Here is a 26,504-nt window from a genome sequence, read left to right on the forward strand (position 1 = left end):
TTCCACTTGCGCACAATTATTTTATTTATTGGCTCAACAAATGCCCCCTGTGTGTGATTAGGCATAAATATTCCGCCAAAACATTTGCCGGTTACACTTCTTTTAAAATTTTAAACTCTTCATCTTTAATGGCCAACAAAAACAATCCTTTCATCTCATTCGGTGTTTTTACTTTTTAGAAAATCCCCAAATCTCAATTTTATTCTTCAAACTCAAACCCTAACTTCTTCTTTTCTCCAATCTCAAACGATTCGAGTTAACAAAGCTAGTGTAAGTGATGAAGTAATTTTTGTAGAACCACTCGCAAGGGAAAATCCTGTTAATGATCAAGTGGAACCTAGTCACATCGCTCACGATCTTTCTGCAGATCAATGTGCACATTTACAGAATTGGCTTATGAGGTGTGGCATTTGCCCTCGTACAATTGAAATAAATTTATAATTTTTAGTGGGATGGTAGGTTAAGAAGCTTTATAAAATTTAGAGTAATTATAGTATCACATAAAAAAAATCACTTTTTTGCAAAATAGAATTCTAACTATATCAACAGTGCAAATATATATGATTATTGTTCATATGAAAATATGTTTTTTAATATTTTCTTTAATCATATAGAGGTGATTTGAGAGAGTAATAAAAAATTGATAAAAAAATAAAATTTTAATGAAATGTAGTGTAAAATAGATAATTTGATATAAGCATTTTTAAAGACTAGTGTGGGTGGCACTTGCAAGGCACATTCATTCACTCTTTTTACATATAATACTGTAGCTTAGTAATATGAAACTATATACATAAAAAATGAATGTCATACAAAGTTAATCTCGTTTGTATATGAATTTTGATACCTATTTGCTAAAGGCAATATCCACTCATTAAAAACTTTTAAGAATGATAATGAATATCATCATCTTCCAACAATAAGCAACTGAATTTTGCTAAAACCTTGTCACAATATTTAATTTTCATAATGAATGATGTCATATGTTACAATTGAAACTCTTCATCAAATACCTTCAACCATACACAATGAAAACTTTGTCATTCATACTTTCTTCTTTATCACTCAATATGAGTCTAGGTGCAATCTTTAACTTAATTAATTTTTAATGAACACCCATTTTAGGCAAGAAAAGAAAGAAAGAAAAAAGATAACAAAAGGCATGTGTCATCGAATTTTCCATTAGATAAATTATAAGTTTTGACGATTTAAACCTAAAAAATCAATGTTCTCTAGGTAACAAATAAAACACTTTATATTACCATTTTAACTTTCTAAGCATTACTATCATCTAAAACTCAAAATATGTGAAGAAAATTTTTGGGATGTTAAAATTTAGTGGGAGTATTTTAGAAATTACACAATGGAATATTTTAAGAATCATAAGCTTTCATTAGGGTTTAATTGAGAGAATAACAATATGATGTATTTGCTATTTTCTAAAATATTATGGGGAAAATTGCTTGATTTTAAAGTTTAAAAAGGAATTGTGAACTACTCCAAATATAAAGGATGAAAAGGTTTTTAATCCTAAGTGTGTGTGCGTGTAAAAGCGTGTGTTTTTACTTAAAATGATGTATAAAGAAAAAAAATACAAAAATTCAACCCAAGAAAACTGTATGTGAATAGTAAATTTTGGCTCAACAAAAATTGACTAATAAAAAAAAAATTATAGAAACACAAACTAATGGTACTCTTACTCCATTGGTTCATCTCTTATAAGGTAGAAAGAGGAAAGATATCTTTCCAATGTGGGACAAAAGAATTCAAGCCAAAAGCAAGGCAAGGCAATCAAGCCAAAAAAAGCCAAAGGCAAAGGCAAAGAATTATTGAGTACCTACAATTTTCATAATACCTTTATAGCTTTGTTGTATTTTACTTTGACTTGTAAAAATTGGCACCTCAGCAGTTGTGAAAATATTGTAATGAGAACAAGATGTCTTAATATTTTTACAAGAAATATGTTGTCTACAACATTTTTATTACAAATTATAAGTAGTAGGTTGTTATGAGTTGTTATTGGTGGGCAAAAAAGTAATCTCGTTGGTAAGTTTAAATTAAAACCAATAACATTTTATCACCTATGATTTGTTATGAAAGTGTTGTGAAAAATATTGTAAATGTAACATTTCTTTTTTCATAGTACCTTTATTTTTAGTTGCGGTTGGTTCCAGTATAATATTTTATTTTGACCTATAAGGAATTAACACCTTAATAATTGTGAAAATATTGTGACAATTTGTTGTATTATTATATTAAAGAGGGTAACTAATAGCTCATATGTATATAAAAATAAATAAAAAGTGTTCAACGGGCGATATTACACAAAAAAAAAAAAGCCAATGAATAGTGCGAATTGAACAAACCAAAACACTGTAGCTATACTATTGTAGCTTGAAGCATTCCATTTTTTTTTTTTATATATATAAATTATAGATGGTAAGTTGTTACGGATTTTAAAATGGACCGACGATTGATATCATTTTTTTATCCATCAATAGTAACTTACCATTTATGATTTATTGTAAAATTAATGTGAAAATGTTGTGGACTTAGTTTTTTTTTATTTGATCTATAAGAAACTGAGACCTTAACAATTGTGAAAATATTGTGATAACAAAAGTGTTAAAACATTTTCGCAAAAACATTTATTTTCAGTTGTGGTTAATCACAGTCTCATAATTTTTTTCAACTTATAAGAAATTGACACCTTAATAATTATGAAAATATTGTGAAATTTGTTGTATCAGTATCACAATATATATGCCAACTCATATAAATATTTAAAAGAAAGAAAAAAAAAGCACAAACCGAAATGGTGTAATTGAAAAAAAGAAAAAAAAAGACAAAATAAAAATCGGTGAGTTTTGCTTACCAATTCACTTTTTATATAGTCAGTAGGAGTGGCTTTATAAAATAGGAAAAAAAAAGTTTTTTATATTAAAAAATGAGTTTTTGTTTGGCATACATTAAAAAACAATTTTATGAAACTTTTTATGAAAAAATAAAAAAATGACTAACTTTTTTGACAGTTTTTTTTTCAATTATCTATAATTTTTTTTGAATAATTAATATATGCCTGGACACATTAACTGGACCCTTAAAAGATGAGAAAATTACATTTATCATACTAAACTATATCTCATTTACACTTTGGACCATAAACTTTTTAAATGCATGTTTTGCATCTTTAATTATGAACATTGTTATACTTTGCACCTAACGTTAAATTTGCCGTTAACTTAGATGAAAATTTAAAGTTTAGGGTACAAGGTGTGATTAAGAACATAATTTAGAGTGATACAATGTAATTTCTCATTTGTTTGCAAAAGATTAAGAAGATGGATAATTAGATCTTTTCACATTATGCCAAATTTTTCTATTTAAATTAATAAAAAACTTAATATCGAGTGCAAAGTGTAACAATCACCTTAATTTAAAACGTAAGACTTTTCTAAAAAAAAAAAAAAAAAAAAACGTAAGGCATGCATTTAAAATGTAAGACATGCATTTAGGGTGTAAAATGTTATCAAAGGTAAAACAGTAAAGTGTAATTTCCCATAAAGATATCAAATTTTGATGAGCTGACGTGACAAAATAAATAGGTTGTCCCTTCTGAGTTCTGATTGGGAGGTGGAAATTACGCGCCTGGAATGCAATCAAAATTCGTGAACTTAAAGATGGAGCTTGAAGACAACGAAGGGACAGATAGACAGAGATTTGTGTCTTTGTTGTTGTTGTGTGAGTACTTGTGCTGTGCTGTGTGTGCGTGTGATTTCTGTTTTTGAAGACAGAACACAATGGGCGGGGTTTCATTTTCAAACCAAACAAACTTTTCACCTCGGATACGTAAAAAAAAAAAAACAAAAAAACAAAAAAACAAACACAAAGCCTGTTTGCCTCGTGATTAGTGCCACCTTTATAGCCCACTCTCACAGTCGCTGCACAAAACCCAAATCCTCTCACTTTCTCCATACATATACTCAGATACTCTTTCTCTTGCTCTGTGCTGTTGTGGGTTTAGGGTTTAAGATGTGTCCAGCAATTCAACCCCAAACTCAACTTGGCCATGGCTTTCGTCACTTGTTCATTCCATTCCCTGAGAGATGGTTTGTGCTAAAAAGGTATGATTTTTCCTTCTAACTTGTTTTTATTTTTTTGGGTTTAGTTTTTACTTTTATGCTGGTTATAAAGGGTTCTGATTTTGTCTTTGCATTGTTGTGTATGAGATGCTATGAGATCTTTTTGAAGTTGGGTTTTTGACATGAGTTATGATTTGGGTTTGTTTTCTTTATCAAAAAGAATGTTTTTTCGAACCTTAAGCCCCTGTAATCCCAAAGAGCATTGATGTACTTATTATATTAAAGTGAGAATTTTCGAGTGAAAACAAGTAGATTACTAGGCTGAAAGAGGGAAGAACAATAACACTTGTCATAGAAATTTCAAACATAAGGGAAGGGAATGAGAAAATTTCACTACTCTTGGAGAGGATGGGAAAAGATGAAGAGAGAAAATCAGACAATTGTTCATATGTTCTGTGGTGATTGGGGGAGTTGGGGGGTTGGTGTTGTATGCCCCAATATGGACTAAAATTGACTGCATAATATATAGGTGCACTTGTGATCAGTTGTAAAATAGAAGAGAAACTGTAATGAGTGTAATATTGGGTACAGAGGTTTTACGGGAAAGGAAGAGCATTAATTTTAATTCAATATATTTCATGCATGTGCTTGGTCCAAAGTAGCCTGTGTTTGTCATTGAGGATAAAAATTTGTACCTGAATTCAGGCACATGCTATGTTGGAACTGTTATCGGGATGGTTACAGTTGTCATCTCCTATCTTCCTGACTTGTCAAAGTATAGGAATTATATGTTCAACAGGGATATGAATTAGCTTCTCTACTTTTCCAGGTGTGTTTAAGTAGATGTTTTGAAAAACGTTTTAGTTTTTCCATCTACATAACTTAATCAACATACTACTCAAAACAGTTTGGATATAGATGAATTTTCTGTGGTATAAGGTGCCTTTTGTATTTTCTGTGGACAGTTTGATGCGTGTTATAATTGAGTCATTCATTGGAAATTGGAAAACTTGAGTACTCTGTATAAATTGAACCAGGTAGGAAACTATGGATTGACATAGTGTTAACCATGTTGTTATCTGCCGAAGTCTGATTGTTTCTGTAATTTTCTTTAAAATCTATGAGTTAAGAGTTCCCGGATACTGGAGGCAGTTTGGTAAGGAAATTTCCTAGGATTCTTTTGCCGGTTGCATCAATCTCTAATCTTATGATACTATCTTCTTCCTTTTTTTTTTTTCAGCATGTTGTAAAATAATATGTCTAGCTAACTAAGATGTAATAGGCACAAAAATAGGCCAGATAGTAGCTAATTTGTCAATTTCTTTTTCTACAATAGCAGATTCAATTCCCTTTTTCTTTGCTCTCCTATTCTTGCTCAAAATTCTCCTCATCATGCAATTCAAGATTTTTCTTCTTATCAAAAATTTCCCCCATTAACCTTTTAGGTTTCTGTTTTGACTCATCTTCAGGTCATCTAGGTGTTATGACTTACAACTAGATTTTTTAAAATATTATTATTTTAAGTAAATAATTACATTAACATCAGAAAAAGTGCTGCCAAAGTATGCTAGCTGTATACAGTGGGACACACTAGCAACAGAAGAATATAGAAAATATCAATAAAAAACATCTAGGAAAAGCTCAAGGAGGCAATAATCTAGGAACCCCTTAACTAAAATTGAGGTAGGTGATGACGTCCACTCATATAAGGACTTTAGGAATATGTATTTTAGTTTAACCATGCAAAGTTCTTGATCCTCAAAGCACCGAACGTTACATTCACAACAAATGCACTGCATAAGACACAAGTGAACTACTTGCCAAACAGTCCCATTACCATGCTTCCCAAAAGCACCATTTCCAACCCTCGATCATCTTCCAAACTGACATGGGCATAGCACTAGAAACACCAAACAGGGAGTAAACCATAGCACACTAGTCTTGACGCCACTACACAGTGAAGAAATAAATGATTCATATCCTCGTGAAACACCATTCTGTCTAAATGATACCCCTCTTCCTCAAGTTATCTGTTGTCAAAACCCTCCCGAAAGTTACGCAACAAGAACCAAGAGAAGAAAGCCACCCTTGATGGGATACTAACTTTCAAATACTTAAACAAGGAATGCCCCCCCAACCCCCTCTCTCCCCCCTTTCCTTTCAAGGCTCTGAGTACCTCTTCACCAGGAAACCCTCTTTTTTTTTCAATGGAATCCACACCAATTTATCAACCTCTTCAATCAGTATCTTAGTACTGTAGAGATGATCCCACAACAAAGTCACAACCTCTATACCTTTACTTTCCAATCTTGCACTGCCGGAGGAACACAGGATGCCAATACACCTGTTCATGTCTGAACTCTACATAATTTGCCACTGTGGAATCTTTATCTTGGGCTAATGGATACAAATCTGGAAATATCTCCTTAAGAGTAGACTCCCCCTGCCACAGGACCTAGCTTTTGATCCACCCCCACACTGTATCTAATAAATTTCACAAAATGATCCCATCCTCTTCTAATAAACTTCAATAACACTACACCGTACGAGCGCTGAACCTCCTCAGAACTCCAAAACTCACTAGAGGATCCGTACTTTAACTTTGCCCTGTTTTTCCAACTGTTTGGAATTGTTGCATATTGTTTTGACTTTTGAATTGTTGTTTACAGTCTAATTCTTTCTCCTTCAGCTGTTCTACCTTTCTAGCAAGTTGTTTTGATTTGTCAGCATCCTTTTTTTGCCTCTTAGCTTCCCTTTGTAGCATTTTAGCTCTGTATAGTAGATTTTGCTGGTCTTGCTGTACAGTTGTCTTGTGGCAATTCAAAATCATGTTTAGGCTTAAAACTGTTAAATTTCTCCTTAAAATTTACAAACTCAAACTGAATAGCTGTTTCTTTAGCATCTTTGATTTCAACTCTCAGCCTACTTTTGACTCGAATAATAGTCATACATTTACTTTCTACTACAGACATAATAATAAATCGTCATATTTTCTTACATAATCATTTATGCACAAATCACATTGTTTAAGAGTGTATAGTTGCTTGAGAAAATAATCATGAAGATTTCTTAGAAGAATTTCTATAAGAAGCGTCTTACCCTCTTCCCAAGTCAATCCACTTGCATAGCATCTCCCAAGATGTGAAATCATTATGGCAGAAACTGGTTTTATGATGTAATTGATGTAGCACAAATTCACCAAGGGAATTGAGAATTAATAAGAATAAAAAAATAAAAATGAACTGAGGAATAGATGCCTAGGGTTGCTTGGAATCTACACCAAGTAGGATTGAAAACCTAGGAATCAACACCAAGTCATTGGAAAAATTCCAATAGAAATTTATTCATCATAAACTTGTGTTAGGAGTACAGTTGTACACTCATAAAGACTATTAGGACTAAATCCTAACCCTATTTGACTGGAGCCAAAACCTAATTATTTAATAAAATAAGATACAAATAACCAAATTAGCTTATAAGACTTAAAATAAAATCCAATAGAACAATAGGAAAAGATACACTTGCCTCTTAAGATTAAATAAACTAAACTAAAATAAAATTGTCTTCACACTCCTTGGATCATTCTCCCCTGGTTGGAGACAACTTGGCCTTGAGTCTTAAAGTGTTTAAGGATAGGAACTCTTGCACTTGATGCTAGTACCAACTCTTGAATCACCTTGTTAATATGTAGTCTAGTATCCTAAACATGTTGAACATCTCCATTTAGCTTGAAACTTTGCTAAATTATAACCTCTTTTAAAAAAAGATTTGCCATATTATAGCCTATTGTTAGATTGAGGGAGAGTGTTATTAAACTATTAAGGGCCATTTAGTTTGGTCAACCCACTTTTCTGAGATGCTTTTAGTGTGTTTTTAAGGAGCATGGAGTGAAGCTTTTTATTATGAAGGATCACAATCCATTGAACACCATGTTTTACTTTTCCTCTGATAAATAGGATGTGAAAATGGCTAGAAAACTGATATAGCGGTTACAGCATATCACATTAAGCCAGCAAGTGATCCAATATTGCATACTTGTATCACAATAAACCAGAAAGTGGTCCAATATTGCATACTTGTATCACAATAAACTAGAAAGTGGTCCAATATTGTGTGCATACTTTCATGTGCATGTCATCACGAGACTTGTTCCATTTATGACCACTGTAGAAAAAATGCAACCTCAACCTCAAAGCATTTCATCTGATATTAACTAATTTTATTTTTTGGTGGTGTAAATAGTGTAGAGGTTCATTTCGTCGTTTGTCATACTCGTTCTTTCCATTAATGACATACTGTAAATCTTGATGTAGTTACCTTTAATATGCCACTTAATTTAAAGCTTTTCCTGACAATTATTTTTGTTGTGTGAATTTTTAGGTTCAGAGATTACACTGATGCCTGCTGTAAGGGTTTTTCTCTGTTCCAACATAATATATGACAAATTTATCACTTAAAGGTACTGTTGGAATTTAGGGATTAATATACTTCAGGTCATGAATAGGGAATGAAGCCATTGGTCCGCATAGCATAGCGATATATGTAACATATTCAACAATTTCTGTACATTATTTTTCTATTTTAAAAATAGTAGATGTTATGCTGCAACTTCTATTTTTAATCTGTTTGTTTTTGAGTAAATTACTTAGTGATATGTTGATCTCTCTCTCTCTCTCTCTCTCTCTCTCTCTCTTGGTGTGTGAGTTATATTATGCTTGAGTAGGTGAAGAATTTTCATTTGACAAAGTTGATAATGGGTTTCCTATGGAACTATGGCAGAATACGCCAAATTTTTGTTTTGAAATCGGTTGAGTTGATTTCGGGAGAAATGCTAAGCTGTGGCAGTTGAGTTAGATTCTTTGCATGTGGTGTTTTCTGTGACAAAGGACATAATTCATTCAATGCACAATAATTTATTGGCTATGTTTCCTTTCTTCTAAGCTTTATCATATGTTCCAGATTTTTTTTTCTTTTTTTCTTTAGTTTTTATGAATTTTGTATTGTTGCTGGGTGCATTTTTATATTAGCTGGCCATTTGAACCGTTCCTCCTGGCAGAGGAATATCTTTCAAGTTTCATTATCCTAAAAATCTATGGTTAATTGAGAAAGTTTATTTAATCACAGTTATAGCCACTTCATTTTATTGACTTGATATATCATTATAGCTGCGAGTGATCTGGACAAAAGTGGGTTTGAAATGGTCTGTCTGAGGAAACCATGTTTAATGGTGCTGAGAAATTTAAGAATCTTGGCAATGAGATTAAGATATGTAGCCTCCTTAATCCTTATAGAATGTCCAATTCTCAGATTGTAGAATGATTTTCTCAGATTTCTGCAAGTTATTGGTTATCCCTTCTAGTAATCTGACCCAAGAGTTTGCAGGTCATTCAATCTACATCCCCATCAAAGCAAACAATTTATTATGAATATTGCGTTTATTCAAATCTGGATGCATTTAATCAAACCAGATTTAAGTATACAAGCCACTAGCGCACACATACAATATATAGGTTTTAAACTCAATAGTATCTCTCAAGTCTTAAGTGCCTTTCTGGATCCTCATGGAATCAATGAATGCCTTTCCATCGAGTTTGCGTGAGAAAAGTTCCCTGAAATAATCAGCAGCGCCTATTCTTTTGAACAATGCTGGAGATTCTGGAGTAATAAGGCTTGGTGCTGGACCCATATCTGCTTCTAGGCTTGGGTTGTAAAATGTGGCCACAGAGAGCCTCTCCTTTGCTGAGTTAACAGTTGCCCGATGCTCGATGCTACGGTAAATTCCATTCGTCACAATCTGCCAAATAATTCATGGAAAACCAATAATGGTAGTTTTGGACTTTGGTAGCTCATGGTTTTGTTTGATTCTAGATAAGGTGTCCAAATGAAAAGAAAGAACAAATAAATATAAAGTAAGGATTGGGTTTAGTGTCCAGTTGCATTAGACCCATCCGAATGATTCTATTTGTCTATTGTTGGACATGTATCACATCTCAATGTGTTTAGTGCAATTGGACACGGGAACTAATCTAAGTCCTTAGATGTAAGTTTAAAAAATTCTAGGATTACAAACTTTTACATACTTTTTGCCACAATTATTTTATGTGGTCAACTGTAGTGGTAGAGAAAAAGTAGTAGGATCATGTGAAAGTAATTGATTGTTAGTTATAGTATGTTATATAAGATAGTTATGGGAAATGGTATGGTAAAGATTGCGATTTAATTTTGGAATAATTCTTTTTTTTTTTTTTTTTTAAGAATTTCTTTTCTATTTGGTCTTGCTTTGACTTTTGAGCCCCTTAAATATTGAGCATATTGCAAAAGGATTTGGTGTGTCTATGTATTTGATTTGGTCTTTAATTATGTTTTAAGAAATGAACCTTAGTTTCAGCAAAAAAAAGAAAAGAAATGAACCTTAGTTCTAGCTAAATGGATAGGAAGATGGAAACTTTGGAAAAATCACTCAATAGTTTGGAAGCAATTTTGCTAGCATGAATATAGACCTTATCATATAATTAATTTGTGATACTTGTAATTATGTGAGAGGAGAAAACATATTATTTAGGGAGTGTTGAATAATTACTCAAAAAATTGGTATTTACCTCCAAAATGTCGCCAATGTTGACAATAAAGGCATTAGGGAGAGGTTTGACTGAAATCCACCTCCCATCTTTCCTTATCTGGAGGCCTTCCATTTCATTGACTTGGAGGAGGATTGTTAAGCCCACAGCATCTGAGTGAGCATTGAGGCCAATCGCAAGCTCAGGTTGTGGGCATGGAGGATAGTAGTTCATCCTCATTGCTTGAAACCCTTCTTCAAACAGGCTCCTCATGTCATTATGTTCCATTCCTAGAGCTTTTGCCATTAGTTCAAGTATTTTCATGGCAAGGTCTTTAACCTCTGTTGAGTAAGCGTCTAAGTTATCTCTACATTTGAAGAAAGAGATTGTAAATCACTAGAATAGTAATTAGACTATGAGTAAACCCAACTAGAAAAAAGAAGAAGTTAATGTTGCTTCTCTCTCTCTCTCTCTCTCTATATATATATATATATAAAAGGTAGTGCTCTTAATTATTTATTATTATTGTCAAGAGCTAGCTAATATGTTGTTGATTTTTTTTTTTTTGGGAGGGAGGAGAGGAAATTTAAACTTTGAACATCCTTATTAAAAATACAGTAAAGTGCAGATTAAGTTAATGTGCAAGACTCTTTAATTGGATCATAGAAGTTGATATAACGTTTTTATGAGTGGACAATGCCGCATGCCTATTTGTCATTTGGTTAAAAATAAGTTCTTGAAAATAATTAATAAAAAAAAGTACAAATTATTGAGTCAAGAAAAAAAAGAAGAAGAAGTACCAATCATTGTGAAGAGAGAGAGAGAGAGAGAGAGAGAGAGATACTTGAATGGGAGTGGGATCTTGGGGAACAAGTGAGGCTTTCTCAAATGGATTGGACGTGTGACCATGTAGAACATGTCTCCCCAATCAAGCTTTTGTTCCTCAGACACAACAAAGGCCTGTCCAAACCCCTCAAGATCTCCTGGTACTTGCCATAGCTTCTTCTTCTCTTCCCTTGGCAGATTAAATAGTTCTTGAATGCCTAATTTCACCTTCTCCACCAATGAAATGCTCACCCCATGATTAATTAACTGTGCAAAAGGAATATACTCCATTCAAACTAAAATATAATAATATATTTAAACTAGTTTTTTATATTAAAGAAAAAAAAAAAATTATGAACTAAGTTTCCGAACAATATAGAATGCCAACTCTTCGTTGTGGCCTGACCAAGTTTGTAACTTTAAAGTTGTATAATCTATTATCCTGGTACAGTCGTACAGTCTCGTACTATAAGAAATAAAATAGGAAATCATAAAGAGAGTAAAGTCGACTCTTTTTGTTCGGAAGAGTTTTCTTCTCACTTTGTCATGTTTTACATCAAATCATATCTCATCTCTTTCTCTAATTCCTTTTTTTACCACTTAACCACCGATTATTTTGATCATAGTTGTTCAGATTCAGTAAGTCAGGTACAGTTTTTCCACTCCTAAACATTCTTTTCACAGAGAGAGAGAGAGAGAGAGAGGATAACCTGGAAGAAACCCCATTCCTTGCTTGCATGGTGTAACTTCTCCAACTCTGTGTCCTTAAATTCTGCAGAAAATAACCTTTGCATGTCGATGACTGGGACTTGGGGTAGAGAAGTGGTGTCAGATATGATGGGAGGCTCATTAGGAAAACGCACATAACGCGGTGGGACTGTGCTTGTCGTCTCCTTTGCTAGCTCTTGAACACAAGGAACTGGGATAGAGCTCCGTAGCGTCGTTATTTCTGGTTCCATAGCTCCAAGAAAACCCAAAAAGAAGAGCTTAAAGTCTTAGCTCCTGAACAGAGAACCGTGAACTTTAAATTTATCCCAAGAGTTGAATAGGTCTACAACAGGGAGGCGCTACAGCCAGCCAAGGGGTTCATTGGACCTCTGATCTGGCCCAAAAAAAAAAAAAAAACACTATATATAGTTTTTTTTACACCTAAATAAAAATTTTCAAACAACCTAAACCTAAATTTTGTTGGAAACCAGTTGAAATAAGCTTAAATATAATTATCATAGTGCTGTTTTCACAATAATTTTACAAAAAAAGTTAAGTGGTATATTGTAATTGGTTTTTATCTAGACTCATAATTAACATCACTTTTTTTTATATACTTTTAACAACTTATCACCTAAATTTTATTATGAAAGTATTGCATTAGTAGCATTAATTGTTAAAATTGCTTCTTCGTTAAACAAAATAAATAAATAAACTTTCCCTTCAAACTATTTCTAACTTCGGGTCTGTTTAGATACAGATGAAAACTGAAAACTGAAAAATACTGTAACAAAATAATTTTTAAAGGTTTTTTCCCACCAAATTTTCTTTTACCCCCTTTTTTTTTTTTGGTGAAATTCTTTTACCCCTTTACTTTGTTGCTAATCAACCTTTGAATTGGTCTTGACACAAGACAAAAACTTTACTGGCCATGTAGGGTCTTTAGAAATTCTGCTCTAAATCAGGAATTTTGACCATGCCATTAGTTTCGTTTGATATTTTAAGATTTAGGAAATGAAAATATTGGATTTTGAATATAGATATTGAGGGAGTAGATGGCTTTTTGGTGTTGTGACATTGAATTATTTGAACGTGAAATAAAGAAAGATAAATCCCAGCTACTCCCACTTTCCTAAGCAATCACACCCTTAGAGCTTAAAATCTGGTTTTGGAATTTTATAAAATTTAATCTCTATATTTGTTGACCATGAGGAAGCCTTAGACTATTGCCAATCCTATTCCTAGAAACAGTACTGGGGCTCACAAAAAACCTTTTCCTAGAAAGATTACAAACGCGTTCTCAAGGGGAACATGTGTAGGTAAAAAAAGAAAAAAAGAAAAAAGAAAAAGAAGAAGAAGATAAACTTATTAATCAACATCTAGGCTTATTAAATATCAAATAATGGAAAGAGGGATAAAATAAAGTGATCAAAGATATGGTTGTTAGAAATTATCACGCAGTAGTAGAAAGAAGTACAAAATGTCAAAATCTAGAAATTAACACCCAGCAAAGAAAGAGGGACTGAGGAAAAAAATTTAGGACCACAATTTATTTCATAACTTCTTTTCCACAACTGTGATGTGGCAGAATCATGTGACTGGTCAAAAAGAAACGGTGGGTCCATATGTAAATGATAGACAATCACTTACAGTTTGTCATATCAAAGTTATGACAAAACAGTTGTAAAATAGTTTGTAGTCTTAAAACCACTTAAGTTTCTTAGAGTTAGCCAAGCTTGGAAAAAAAAATTTCAAACCAGATTTCATTAGTCCACGATCAGCTGCCTATAATAGTGAATTATGGAAGCTTTAAATGGGGTTCCCAATTAGATATTAGAAGGAAAGGAAATAACTTTATACCCAAGTAAGCGATGGAAATAATTCACAATCAATTACATCAAATATAAAAATTAGAGCAGATAAAGTATTAATTCTAAAAAGTATCGACATCCAATAACATCAATCAGTGTAAAGTATGATCAATCAGATCAACAAGAAATTTTGGTGCTCACACCAACTAGGACTTTTGATAACAAAGAAAATTAAGCACTTACCAAACAGAAAAATGTCTCAAAATAAATATAAAATAAGAATCATAGACATTTGATATGCTCCGCTCCATAAAATCTAGAAATTACAGGAATACCTTTATTATAGTAAAACTTAATTAAAATTGTACTAGTAACTTTCTAGCTTAAACAAACTTAGTAATTTTTTTTTTTTTTTTTTTGATAAGTAGATAGTAGGAGAGAAGGAGGTGCGATTTGAACTACAAATATCACAAAGAAACTAGAACATAGTCTATTAAAGGTGCCTAGATGACCCCACATTGAAACTAGATCACAATTCTTGAATTTCAAGGTATTTAAATTTGTTTTTCCTAGAACTATGACGGTTGCATCAATCTCCCTTAGTTGGTGAAACTCGAGCTTGAGTTTTGAAATGTTGAAGTACTAATGTCCCCAGTTTATTAAACAGCATCCTTAGAGTGACATTACAAGAATGAATTTGATACTTCACCTTCTTTGTTGGAGGTAGCAATGATAAGATTGGAAGTTCCTTTTCTGTTTTCAACCATGGCGTCAAAATTATCAAGAATGAAAAATCAGATTTGGTATTGTTCCTTGTGTAATTATGTATAACTCAAGCAAAAAAAAAAAAAAAAGGTTAGAAATTGAATGTCATGAGTTTCCATTCATGCCAATCTATTTTTGTTTCACATTTCAATTTCCAAGTTCCCTTTGGACAACATGGATGACAATCCTACCCTCCTGCTCTGTGATCTCTACTCTCATGATACTATCTTCTTTTGTTTTGATTTCTGCATGTTGTAGCATAATATGTGTAGCTAACTAAGTTGTAATTGGCATAGAAATAGGCCTAATAGTAGCTAATTTGTCTATTTCTATTTCTACAATAGCAGTTTCAATACCTTCTTACCTCTCCTACTCTTGCTCGAAATTCTCCACATCATGCAATTCACGAGTTTTCTTTTTATCAAAAGTTTCGTCCATAAACCTTTCAGGTTGCTGTTTTGACTCATCTTCAGGCCGTCTAGTTGTTAGGACTAGTTGTTTAGTCTATGGTTTGGAATTTTTTGCATATTGTTTTGACTCTTGAATTGTTGTTTAGCGTCTATTACTTGCTCCTACCTTTCTAGCTAGTTGTTTTGATTAGTCAGCATCCTGTTTTGGCCTCTTAGCTTCCCTCTGGAGCACTTTAGCACTTTGTCTAGGAGATTTTGCTGGTTGGTCTGGCTATACAGTCTTGGCAATTCAAAATTATATCTAGGCTTAAAAATGGAAAATTTCTCCTTAAAGTTTACAATAACTCAATCTCAATAGCTGTTTCTCTAGCATCTTAGATATCAGCTCTCGGTGTTTCCAAATTGAATAATAGTCATAAATTTACCTTTTACTACTATAGACTGAATAAATACAAATCCTAGCAAAAACAAATCACAAGACAGCAAGAGATTTTACCCAATTTCTCTCTCTCAGTTGAGAGCTCAGTGCCTCTCTCTCCTCTCTATCTACGACGTGTTCTTGTGGTTGTGAGAAAACCCTCTGCTCTTTAATAATTCAATTGTTGTTAAAAGTAAGGAGGAATGCACTCAAGCTATTAGCAGATATAAGAACAGAGATGGAGAACAGGGCAGTACTCAAGGAATTGAAATTCAGAGCAATTGGATAGGTCCAGAGCTGTCAGAGGTGATTGAATCAGTTCCTTATCATGAACACTTCATTCACGTGTATGTAGGAGCTCTGCCATATGGATAGAAGCATGACATAAGCAGCAGTTATAGCTTGTACACGTGGCTTGATGATTAGGATTGTTTGCTTACTCAGATTGTATATATAGATAGCAATAGTGTATAGATTCATTCATTGTATTCACTCTTCTTCAATCAATAAAGATCAGATATTCTATTTAGAGAGAGGGTTCTAGAACTTTTTACAGTTGTGGTTCTTGCTTTTTAATTTTGAAACAAAGATACAAGAAATTAATTGATTAGCAGTGTTTGTACAACCTACTGATGTATGAAGTAAAAAAATTGTGAAAAAAATGTGTAAAAATGGTTCCCCACCAAACATGATACTATCTCACTCGAGTCTTGTTAGTTGTTTTGCATGCGTAATGGTTGATAAAGGTGTGAACAGAACAAATGTGTTAGGTATAGAATAATCAATAATGTGAAAAGAATAATTACTGCATCAAAAAAGGAAGAAAATGATAAAAGAATTTTTAAAAATATATAATGTGGAAAGAATAAATAATCACTCTTGAGTCTTGAAGTCTTGAAGAATAGGAACTCTTGCACTTGATATTTTCAAGTTTCACCAACACTTGATTCTTACTAATACTTGTAGTCTAAATTATAACCTGTTGTTAGATTGAGGGATGAGTGATGTTATACTATTAAGGGCCATTTTGTTTGGTCAGCCAACTTTTTTGAGATGCTTCAGTGTGTTTTTAAGGTGCATGCAGTGAAAAGCGTTTTGTTACAAAGGATCACAATCCATTGAACACCATGTTTTACTTTTCCTCTGATAAATACGATGTGACATGGCAACTTGTATACATACTTTCATGTGCATGTCATCACATGAGACTTGTTCCATTTATGACCCCACTGCAAAGAAAAAAATTGCAGCTTCAACCTCGTAGCATTGCATTTGACAGTAACTAATTTTATTTTTTTGGTGGTGTAAATAGTGAAGAGGTTCATTCCTTCTTTTGTCATTCTCTTTCTTTCTTACTATAGATCTTAATATGCCGCTTATTTTAAGGCTTTTCCTTATATTTCTTTTTTCTGTGTCAATGTTAGGTTCAAAGATTACACTGATGCTTGCTATAAGGGTTTTGCTCTGTTCCATCATAACACATGACAAATTTATCACGTACAGGTACTGTTGAAAACTTGAAATTTAGGGATTAATATACTTCAGGTCAGGAATAAGGAATGAAGCCATTGGTCCTCATAGCATAGCGATATATGTAACATATTAACAATTTCTGTACTTTATTTTCTATTTTGTAAAACTAATATTCTGTTATTTCTTCTTTGTTTTTTTTTTTTTTTTTCCTCCATATTTTGAATGCAGCGTATGTTTTATATATTATTTATTTATTATTACAAATTGTATTTAATAAACCTGTTGACTCTGCGTAAAGCATTTGACATTTAAAAAAAAAAAAAAAATTCTTAAACCTAGCTAAGCTTGCGGCGTTTGCTCTGACAAAGGACATAAATAATATTCAATGTACAATAATTTAATGGTTAAGATTATTTTCTTCTAAGCTTTATAATAAGTTCTGGATTTCCTTTCTTCAGTTTCTACGAATTTAGTATTTTTTGCTGGGTTGACCATTCGAACCATTCTCCTGGCAGAGGAATATCTTACAAGTTGTCATTCTCCTAAGAATCTATGGTTAATAGAGAAAGCTTTATTTAATCACAGTTATAGCCTCTTCATTTTGTTGACCTTAGATATCATTAGCTGAGATTGATCTGGACTAAGAATCTTGGCAATGAGATTCTTAGTGGTTGCAATGCTTATTCTGCCATATAGCGTGGCTTGCTTTTAATATTTAATCGAATGTATATTGGTTCCTTCAAGATTTCTGTCTAAAAAATTAATTGCCTATACTAATGAATCATTGTAGAGACTAGAGAATATAAACTAACAAAGTAGGGTTTTTATTTTTATTTATTATTATTATTATTTTTTAATTTTTATTTTTAATATATCGATGGTCTAGAGTGGGGGAATTTGAAGTTGGGATGTTTTGTCAAAAACACTAGGAGGTGCTAGCTAATTGAGTTTGGCACTAACTTTATTGGTTTTCAAATGTTTGCACACAATTTTTGTGAAGCATTATTGATATATAGGTATATTTACATTACATATTAGTTTCAAACTTTTTATGCTTTCCAAATATCCAATTCTCAGATTGCAGAATGATTTCCTCCGATTTCTGCAAGTTAATTATCCCCTAGAGTTAGAAGGTCAATCAATTGCATGTGCTGTGCTATCTGTATGCTGTAAATCTAGTGGTCTATTATTTACTACTATGGATTATGAGTTCTCTTGGTCCTGCTTTGGCAAAACAAACGATTTTAGAATGAATATTGCAATTATTTGAATCTGTCTTGCATTTAATTAAACCAGACTTAGTAGACAAACCACTAGCACGCATACAATATAGGTTTTATGCCATTTATTTCCTTATTTAAACTCAAAGGTATGTCTCAACTCTCAAGTGCCTTTCTGTTCCTCATTCTGGATCTTCATGCCATCAATGTATGTCTTCCCATCGAGTTCACGTGAGAGATATCCCCTTAAATAATCACGAGCACCTATTCTCTTGAACAATGCTGGTGATTCTTGAGTGATAAGGCTTGGTGCATGACCAATATCTGCTTCTCGTCTTGGGTTGTAAAATGTGGCCAAGGAGAGCCTCTCCTTTGCTGAGTTAACAGTTGCCCTATGCTCGATGCTACGGTAAATTCCATTCGTCACAATCTGGAAAACCATGCATGGAAAACCAATTATGGTAGTCGTTGGACATTGGTAGATCATGCTTTTGATTGCTTCTAGATAAGTGTATCCAAACGAAAAGAAAGAACAATTTTATTTTTTTATTTTTGCATTTCTGTTGTTTCTAGCTTGCTTTGAGTTTTGAGCTCTGAAAAGATTGAGCATTTTGGCGAGTCGAAGGCTGTGATTTGGTTTTTGATTATGTTTTTGAGCTAATTATTAGTATTAGGACCGTAGTTCGTTAGTTTAATAGATTGAAAGGGACAGAGTTTTGCTACAAAATTGGTTATAGTCTTAGATTACAACTTTACTCAATATCTTTTTATTGGAGTTGAATTTTGACAAACCTACTATTGAATTACATCTTTTTCTTATATCCTCTATGCTTGCAAAATTTTGAGAAAATTAAAGATTAGTAACTATGTCATCAATAAATTGTTTAAATTGCAAGTTTTTATAATTTAAAATTATGTATAAAATATAAGATTATAGATCATATAGTAAATAATAATATCCGATTGACACAAAATTTGACATGTGAATTAAGAGAGTAAAGAACATGTAATTCAATGATTAGATTTTGAAAATATGTAGTAATATTTGTTTTATTGAGTAAAATTGTAACCAATTAATTTGTAACTAAACTTTATCCGGTTGAAAGATGAAAAATTTATAAAAATCATTCAGTAGTTGAAATCAATGATGCTTTCAATGGGTGTTTTCAAGCTTTCGATTGGTTTATGCAAAGATATTGAAGCAATGATTCGTAAGTTTTGGTGGGGTAGTGGTGACTCGAAGAAAATCCATTGGGTTAAGTGGAGCTCTCTTTGCTTCTCAAAATCAATTGGAGGGATGGGTTTCCGGGATCTTCAGAAGTTTAATAATGCTATGTTAGCAAAACAAGTGTGGTGTCTTATTCACCAAAAGGAGACACTTCTTTTTAAAGTGTTTAGTGCGAAATATTTTCCAAACGGTTGTGTTCTTGATGCTCCTATTCATCCAAAATGTTCCTATGCATGGAAGAGTATTTTGCAAGCTTGTAATTAATAAAGGAGTAATTTGGAGAGTTGGGAATGGGGAATTGATTGATATTTGGAGGCATAGGTGGCTGCCTGACCTGACACATAGCAAGATTATTTCTCCTTGGGCCAATACCTCTGTGAATCGGGTTTGTGAGTTATTTGTTCCCAACACAAAAAATTGGGATCCAGGTCAATTAGATCTTTGTTTTCTGCCTTGGGAAGCTGAGATAGTTAGCCAAATCCAGGTCTGTACTGATGGGGAGGAGGATGTGCTGATTTGGCCTTTGACGGCGGATGGTGGATATAGTGTTCATAGTGCCTATCACCTGCTTGTTGTTGCTGAGGACTGTCTTGCACCTAGCTTGTCCTCGTTGGCTCATGATCAAGTTGTTTGGAAGAAGATTTGGAAGATGAAGGTTCCCAATAAAATCCGGCATTTCATCTGGCGTGCAACGAAGGATTCAATTCCTACAAAGGTGAACTTGAAGGCTCAACATGTACTTGTGGATGATGTCTGTGAGGAGTGTGGGGATAATTTGGAGTTGGCGTTGCATTCTCTGTGACTTTGTGATCAAGCTCAGGCAGTTTGGATGTCAAACCCGAGGTTCCAATTTTAGGTTCGGAAAGGGTGCCGCTCTTTTGTTGAACTTCTAGAGAATTTGTTTAGGGGGGGAGGGGATTGTGCTTGAAGGTTGCTTTGTTTGCTACAATCTGTTGGTGTCTGTGGCAGAGGCGAAATCGGGTTAGAGTCCGTCAACCTTCATGGCAACTCCATGAGATTGAGGGCTGAGAAAACATGATGGTCCGTGAATTCTGGGATGCCAATGAACAGGAGCAGCAGGGGTTTGTGCGTCGTCCTCAAGCTCGTTGGTCCCCTCCACCTGGTTGTACCTACAAAACTAACTTTGATGTTGCAATATTTGAAGAGTTGCACTGTGCCGGCATTGGTATTGTTTATCGAGATCATTCAGGTCAGGTTGTTGTTGCCTTGAGTCAGAATTGGTCTACCCCGAACGGTGGAGATGGCTGAGGCCCTAGCAGCGAGACGAGCAGTGGAGTTTGCTAGAGAATTGAGCCTTTTTGATGTTATTTTGGAGGGTGATTGCCTTTGGGTAGTGCAAGCTTTAAATGCTTCAGGGAGTTGCAATACTTTGTATGGTCATATAGTCAATGAAACTAAGAGGTTAGGGGGTGTTTTAAGATATTGTAGTTTCCAACATGTTCGTCGAGATGGGAATAAATTAGCTCATTGTTTAGCTAGGAAAGCAGTTTTATTTGCAGACACTGATGTTTGGGTAGAAGATCTACCTGGGGATTTGGATGACGTTTTCCAATCCGATTTGTCTTAATTCTTTAATAAAATTTTGCTTACCTTTTTCTCAAAAAAAAGAAAAAGAAAAAAAGAAGAAGTTATCAATACAAAAAAAAAAACTCAAATACATGAAATTTTACAATTTCCTTTTGAGTTTTAATATTTTAAAATTTTTATATGATAATTTATTATCAGTTGTTATTATCTATTGTCAAAGTCACTAGGTGTGACCATTTTATTTTGTTAAGTTTGTATAACATTTTTTAGTTTTATGCAGTTGACTTTATTTTTATAAAAATATATTAAACTAAATTAAAAGATCAAAATGCAACCCACTAACACTATATTATTTATTGACCTACACTCATTCATATCATACAAAAATATTACACTATGTGTCTACTTAACCAATCCAATGTTTAAACAATTATTGACTTTACTATTTTTTTTTTCTTGAGTCACTAATATAAATAATACACTAAGTGCCTAATTATTGTTTTGTTTTGGTCTGGACTGATTTGTGATTAGGGTCTGCAAAAATATTTAAGGGTAAAATAAACTATATATATATATATATATATGAAGTTAAGGGGTTCATTTGAATCCCTTGACAACAAGTGTCATGCCCCTGGTCTCACCATATATGTAATTAGTGGGACTTATTATTATGTGAGAGGAGAAAACATTATTCTAGGAGTATTGACTAATTACACGAAAATTTGGGATTGACCTCCAAAATGTCACCAACGTTGACAATAAAAGCATTAGGGAGAGGTTTTATTGGAATCCACCTTCCATCTTTCCTTATCTGGGGACCTTCCATTTCATTAATTTGGAGGAGGATTGTTAAGGCCGCAGCATCTGAGTGAGCATTGAGGCCCATCACAAGCTCAGGTTGAGGGCATGGAGGATAGTAGTTCATCCTCATTCCCTAATATCCTTCTTCGAACAGGTTCCTCATGTCATTATGTTCCATTCTTAGAGCTTTTGCCATCAGTTCAAGTATCTTCTTGGCAATGTCTCTAACCTCTATTGTGTAAGCATCAAAGTTATCTCGACATGTATGTGATGGAAGATGGTTTAATCATTAGAATAGGAATCAGCTTTGAGCAAGCAAATCTAGAAAAGGAGTTAGTGTTACCTAAAAAAAAGAGATTCACCATACATTTCCTAATTTTTTTTTATTATCATCGTCCTATGTTTTGGTTGTGATCTTTTCATTTCATTATATTGTGTATCCTCTTTAGCCGAACAAATACTAGAAAAAAGTAAAAGAAATACTAATTATTGAGAGAGAGAGAGAGAGAGAGAGAGAGAGAGAGAGAGAGAGCTAAATGGGAGAGGGATCTTGAGGAACCAGTTCCTCAAATGGATTGGAAGCTTGTTTATGTAGAACATGTCTCTCCAGTCAAATTTCTGCTCCTCGGACATGACAAAGATTTGCCAAAACCCCTCAATATTTCCTGGTAGTTGTCATAACTTCTTTTCTTCCCCCGGCAGATTAAAGAATTCTTGCATGCCTACTTTCGCCTTATCTATTGTAAGGTTGAATTTATTTAATTATTTTGTTAGTTTTATTCCGTGCCAAATTTGTTTGTAATTCAGCATTTAGAAACCTTGTATTTAGGTGGGAATCATGTAAGGGTAGTGTCATGCCCCGAACCCAAGTATAAAGATAGGCACGTGACAACTGCCGCACGCTTATAAAGTAAGCACCCTACAAGTGCGCAAGACCTTCTTAGCAACTAAAATTTATCCTCAAAAATTAAATCAAATAAATCCAAAATACCTCAACAATTTCTTTATAAAATAGATCTCCAATAATTTAATAGGAATAAAATCCAAACCTCATGTACATAATGCCAATTGGCCAATAAATATAAAACAATTAGAAGACCATCTAATCCCAAAATCACTAAGCTTCTTTTTCTACTCACAACACAACATCAAAACTCCCAAAACTTTCTATTCTTCACAATTTGAAACTGGAGGGGAAAAGGGGGGGGGGGGGTGAGTTGACCACTCAATAAGTAACCAAAATCCTAATAAGTTCTATCAAGCAATAGATCTGTAAAGTATAAGATGTAATATGTGTTTTCAAAGTTATAATATTCTATGTGTTTTCAAAATGCTGAAGAAGTTTTGTAGTCTCAAAGTAATAAGTTGCACATAAATCACATACTTTAATCTTACAACTATATCATAGATGGTTTAGAAGAGAGTTAGTTTTCCATGTATCAAAAGCTATAACTTACAATAGGTTCCAAAAAATACATAAGCAATTTAAGTGACTCAAAATAGTTAAATACTCAAACATTTCCAAAATCACATATGTAGTTTTAAGGATTCAAAATAGTTCAAATATTCAAACGTAATTCATATTCTTAACAATCTTATGACTATGGTCACGTTATATCCCCGTGACTGGGCATCAGAGTATTAATGAATAACCCCATTGGCTGGGTATCAGAGTACCAATGAATAACCCCCATCGGTTTGGGTATTAAAATACCAATGAATAACCCCCATTGATTTGGGTATCAGAATACCAATGAATAACCCCAATTGACCGGGTATCAGAGTACCAATGAATAACCCCTATTGGTTTGGGTATCAGAATCAATTCATAGTCAGATTGTCCATAATCATATATATCAAATCATAGTTTCTAACAAAAATATATCTTATTCAAATACGTATATATAATCATATATTCAATATTCAAATATATTTGTGATATTTCTATATTCTTTACTTAAAATCAATATAGCAAAAAAAACAATTAAATAAAATACATCATATATTCAGTAGTCAAATATATTTGTGATATTTCTTTACTTGAAATCAATAATACAATGGAAATACAATTATAACAACTGTAAACAATTTTCAGTAGTTAGAATTACGCAAAATAAAATCAATTAGGATAAGGTTACTTACCTCCAAAAGCTATTCCAAAAGAAACTTTTCCTTAACAATTCCTCTAAAATCTTTAGATATCACCTAGATCAATTTTCAAACACTATACTCAATAATCAAATTATTCAAGAAAACTTATAACAGTATCTACCGGAAGAAAGACTATTCAAAATAACCAATAATTGCCCATTATCCACTCACACCAAAATCCCATGTAATTTACAATATTTTTGCTCTCTTTATTTCTGCCACTAATAGGTCCTAGGAATCAAGTCTATAGTTACACCATACCCACAGGCGTAAAGGGCCAAAAGTACATCACCCATTATTATATTCGGGAGTTGATATATATATATATATATATATATATAATCACTTATGTTAGATCTATTGATTTCCCTTTTACGCCTCAACCAACCAAATAAACAAATTTAATAATAATAATAATAACAATATAGAAAAGGAGCTGGCGTTGCTTTCTCAAGGTGGTAATTCAATTTATCATATATACATATATAAATGTATATTTTTTTCTTTCCTGCCAGTGCCGCCGACCATAGTTCTCTTTTGGCATGAGGACAAAACTAAGAAAAGCGCTATATCAAACCAGAATCAAGCTCCTGACATGCTTTTACAGAAAAATACTATTTGACACATATATTTTTACCTCCGTAATTATTAGACTACCGGCCTACACCATAACTTTTTGCTATTCACCAAAACTCAATTTGGTAAACCTATGCAGCACTTACGGTAAACGCAACACTGGCAGGGAAAAAAATAGATCTAATTCCTTCTTCGTTTACATCATCATATTTCATTGGATTTTTATTTTTTATTTTTTTTATTAAATCTCACTATTAGCCAAAATACCCACATAAAAAATACTCTAATTCTAAATAAAACTTAAATTTGACAAGAAAGAAATTCTTAAGCTCTTACCTCAATTGTGCAGTCAAACCTTCTCTTCTAGAGTAATTTCAGTAGTCTCCTCTCTCAAAACATCTCTTCATATACGTTGACATAATAAACTTATATATATAGCTAGGGTTTCAACCTTATTTTCTAGAAACCCCTTAGAAATATTAATTATAAATTTGACCCCATAAACAAATTTACTTAAATAACCTTACCTTTTTTTTTCCCCCAGGTATTATAGGTAGTGTGTGAGAGAGTGTGAAGAAAAGTTCAATCTCTCATTTCAATGCACGACTCCTAGTACGTGACTAATCAATTGTGCGGATCTTAGTACGTGACTTGATCACTAACTTGAGAAGGATGTTGGCTGCAAAGTTCTTCTGTTCATCACACGACGAGGATCATGAAGTTGCTTGGTCACAAAACCTTATGGTGCAGCTTCTTCAAGAACTAGGGTAAACTAGGTTTCCGGTCACACTTTTCTTCACACTTGTGGAATTGTGCTCTTGTGCAACTTGTGTAACCTTTTACAACCCTCAAAATAATCCTTATATATGTTTAGGGTTGTGAGAAAAGAAAGCCTAAATATAAATTCACGGATTGGATGAAAATCAGCTTGAAAAACTGAACTTCATAAATCTCAACAGATACCCTATTTGTCAAGTAGCTGTCAAGTTTCGGGCTGAAACAACTCTTTTAAAGCTCGATAGATATAGCTGTCGAGCTAGCTGTCAAGATTTAATAAACAACACTTCTTCACATGATTCATGGACAGACTTGCATGGCTTTAACACTTGAACTTGAAATCTTGTTCCTTGAAGTATTAAACACATCCTAGATCTATCCAATTACAAGTAAAATGTGTTTTGTCAAAAGATTAGCTAATTACATAAAATGTTGACATATGTGATCTTAACATTGAATCACATATGTCCTAAAATGCCATTTAAGTGAGGAATTTATATCCGAGCATCAATTGTGCACTTACGATCGTCCTTAGTAATGATGATCATCCTTAGCAATGATGGTTGTCTTTAGTAATGATTGTCATCCTTAGTAACGACGGCCACTTTATGGATGACCATTTTACACTACTCGTCAGTTGCCCCCTTTATTCCTTTGTTGTCCTCTATTTGGATGAGCATAGGAATATGAAAGGTTTTCTGTGGTTCAATCTCCCCTTCGTGTCCTGAGATTCTCGTTCCATCACATTTAATGCGAGGCGACTTTCTCGTCAGGTGATTGACACATGCTTTCTCTTCATTGGTTGCACGTGCGAAGTTTTCTTGAGCTTCCCATGCACCTTGATTTTTGTTTTCCTTTTCAGAAAAACTGCTTGTCAGTCTTTTACCATGCGAATAGCTGTTTCTTTAGCATCTTTGATTTCAACTCTCAGCCTACTTTTGGCTTGAATAATGGTCATACATTTACTTTCTACTACAGACATAATGAATAAATCGTCAAATTTTCTTGCATAATTATTTATGCACAAATCACCTTGTTTAAGAGTGTATAGTTGCTCGAGAAAATCCTTGTGAAGATTTCTTAGAAGAATTTCTATAAGAAGTGTCTTACCCTCATCCCAAGTCAATCCACTTGCATAGCATCTCTCAAGATGT

The 26,504-nt window shown here is 33.2% G+C and overlaps 1 protein-coding gene, 1 long non-coding RNA gene and 1 pseudogene across 2 annotated transcripts; 1 reads left to right on the forward strand and 2 right to left on the reverse strand.

The window, feature by feature from the left end:
* Positions 1 to 3,883: 3,883 nt before the first annotated feature.
* LOC115988551 lies at positions 3,884 to 8,758 on the forward strand. The gene is made up of 2 exons (XR_004091568.1): positions 3,884 to 4,124; positions 8,463 to 8,758. It is a non-coding gene; the product is annotated as an uncharacterized LOC115988551 (long non-coding RNA).
* A 653-nt stretch (positions 8,759 to 9,411) lies between these two features.
* Positions 9,412 to 16,012, reverse strand: LOC115988545 (protein SRG1-like). Its single transcript, XM_031112117.1, has 5 exons — positions 15,655 to 16,012; positions 12,175 to 12,466; positions 11,484 to 11,731; positions 10,682 to 11,006; positions 9,412 to 9,876 (listed from the first exon to the last, which is right to left on the reverse strand). Exons 2-5 carry the CDS (start codon positions 12,421 to 12,423, stop codon positions 9,622 to 9,624), a joined length of 1,077 nt encoding a protein of 358 aa, XP_030967977.1. The 5' UTR covers positions 12,424 to 12,466; positions 15,655 to 16,012; the 3' UTR covers positions 9,412 to 9,621.
* A 2,274-nt stretch (positions 16,013 to 18,286) lies between these two features.
* On the reverse strand, positions 18,287 to 22,599 carry LOC115990844 (annotated as a pseudogene).
* Between the last annotated feature and the right edge of the window lie 3,905 nt (positions 22,600 to 26,504).

This window comes from Quercus lobata, chromosome 5 (assembly GCF_001633185.2).
Source record: "Quercus lobata isolate SW786 chromosome 5, ValleyOak3.0 Primary Assembly, whole genome shotgun sequence".
Lineage (NCBI taxonomy): Eukaryota > Viridiplantae > Streptophyta > Magnoliopsida > Fagales > Fagaceae > Quercus > Quercus lobata.

What these genes read in the sequence shown, in the direction of transcription:
- LOC115988545 (XM_031112117.1), bottom strand. Translation starts at nt 12,423, where the DNA reads ATGGAACCAGAAATAACGACGCTACGGAGCTCTATCCCAGTTCCTTGT. An exon ending in AGGAATGGGGTTTCTTCCAG is followed by an intron (nt 11,732 to 12,174) that starts GTTATCCTCTCT and finishes CCTTTTGCACAG; the next exon opens with TTAATTAATCATGGGGTGAG. An exon ending in ACATTGGCGACATTTTGGAG is followed by an intron (nt 9,877 to 10,681) that starts GTAAATACCAAT and finishes ATTATTTGGCAG; the next exon opens with ATTGTGACGAATGGAATTTA.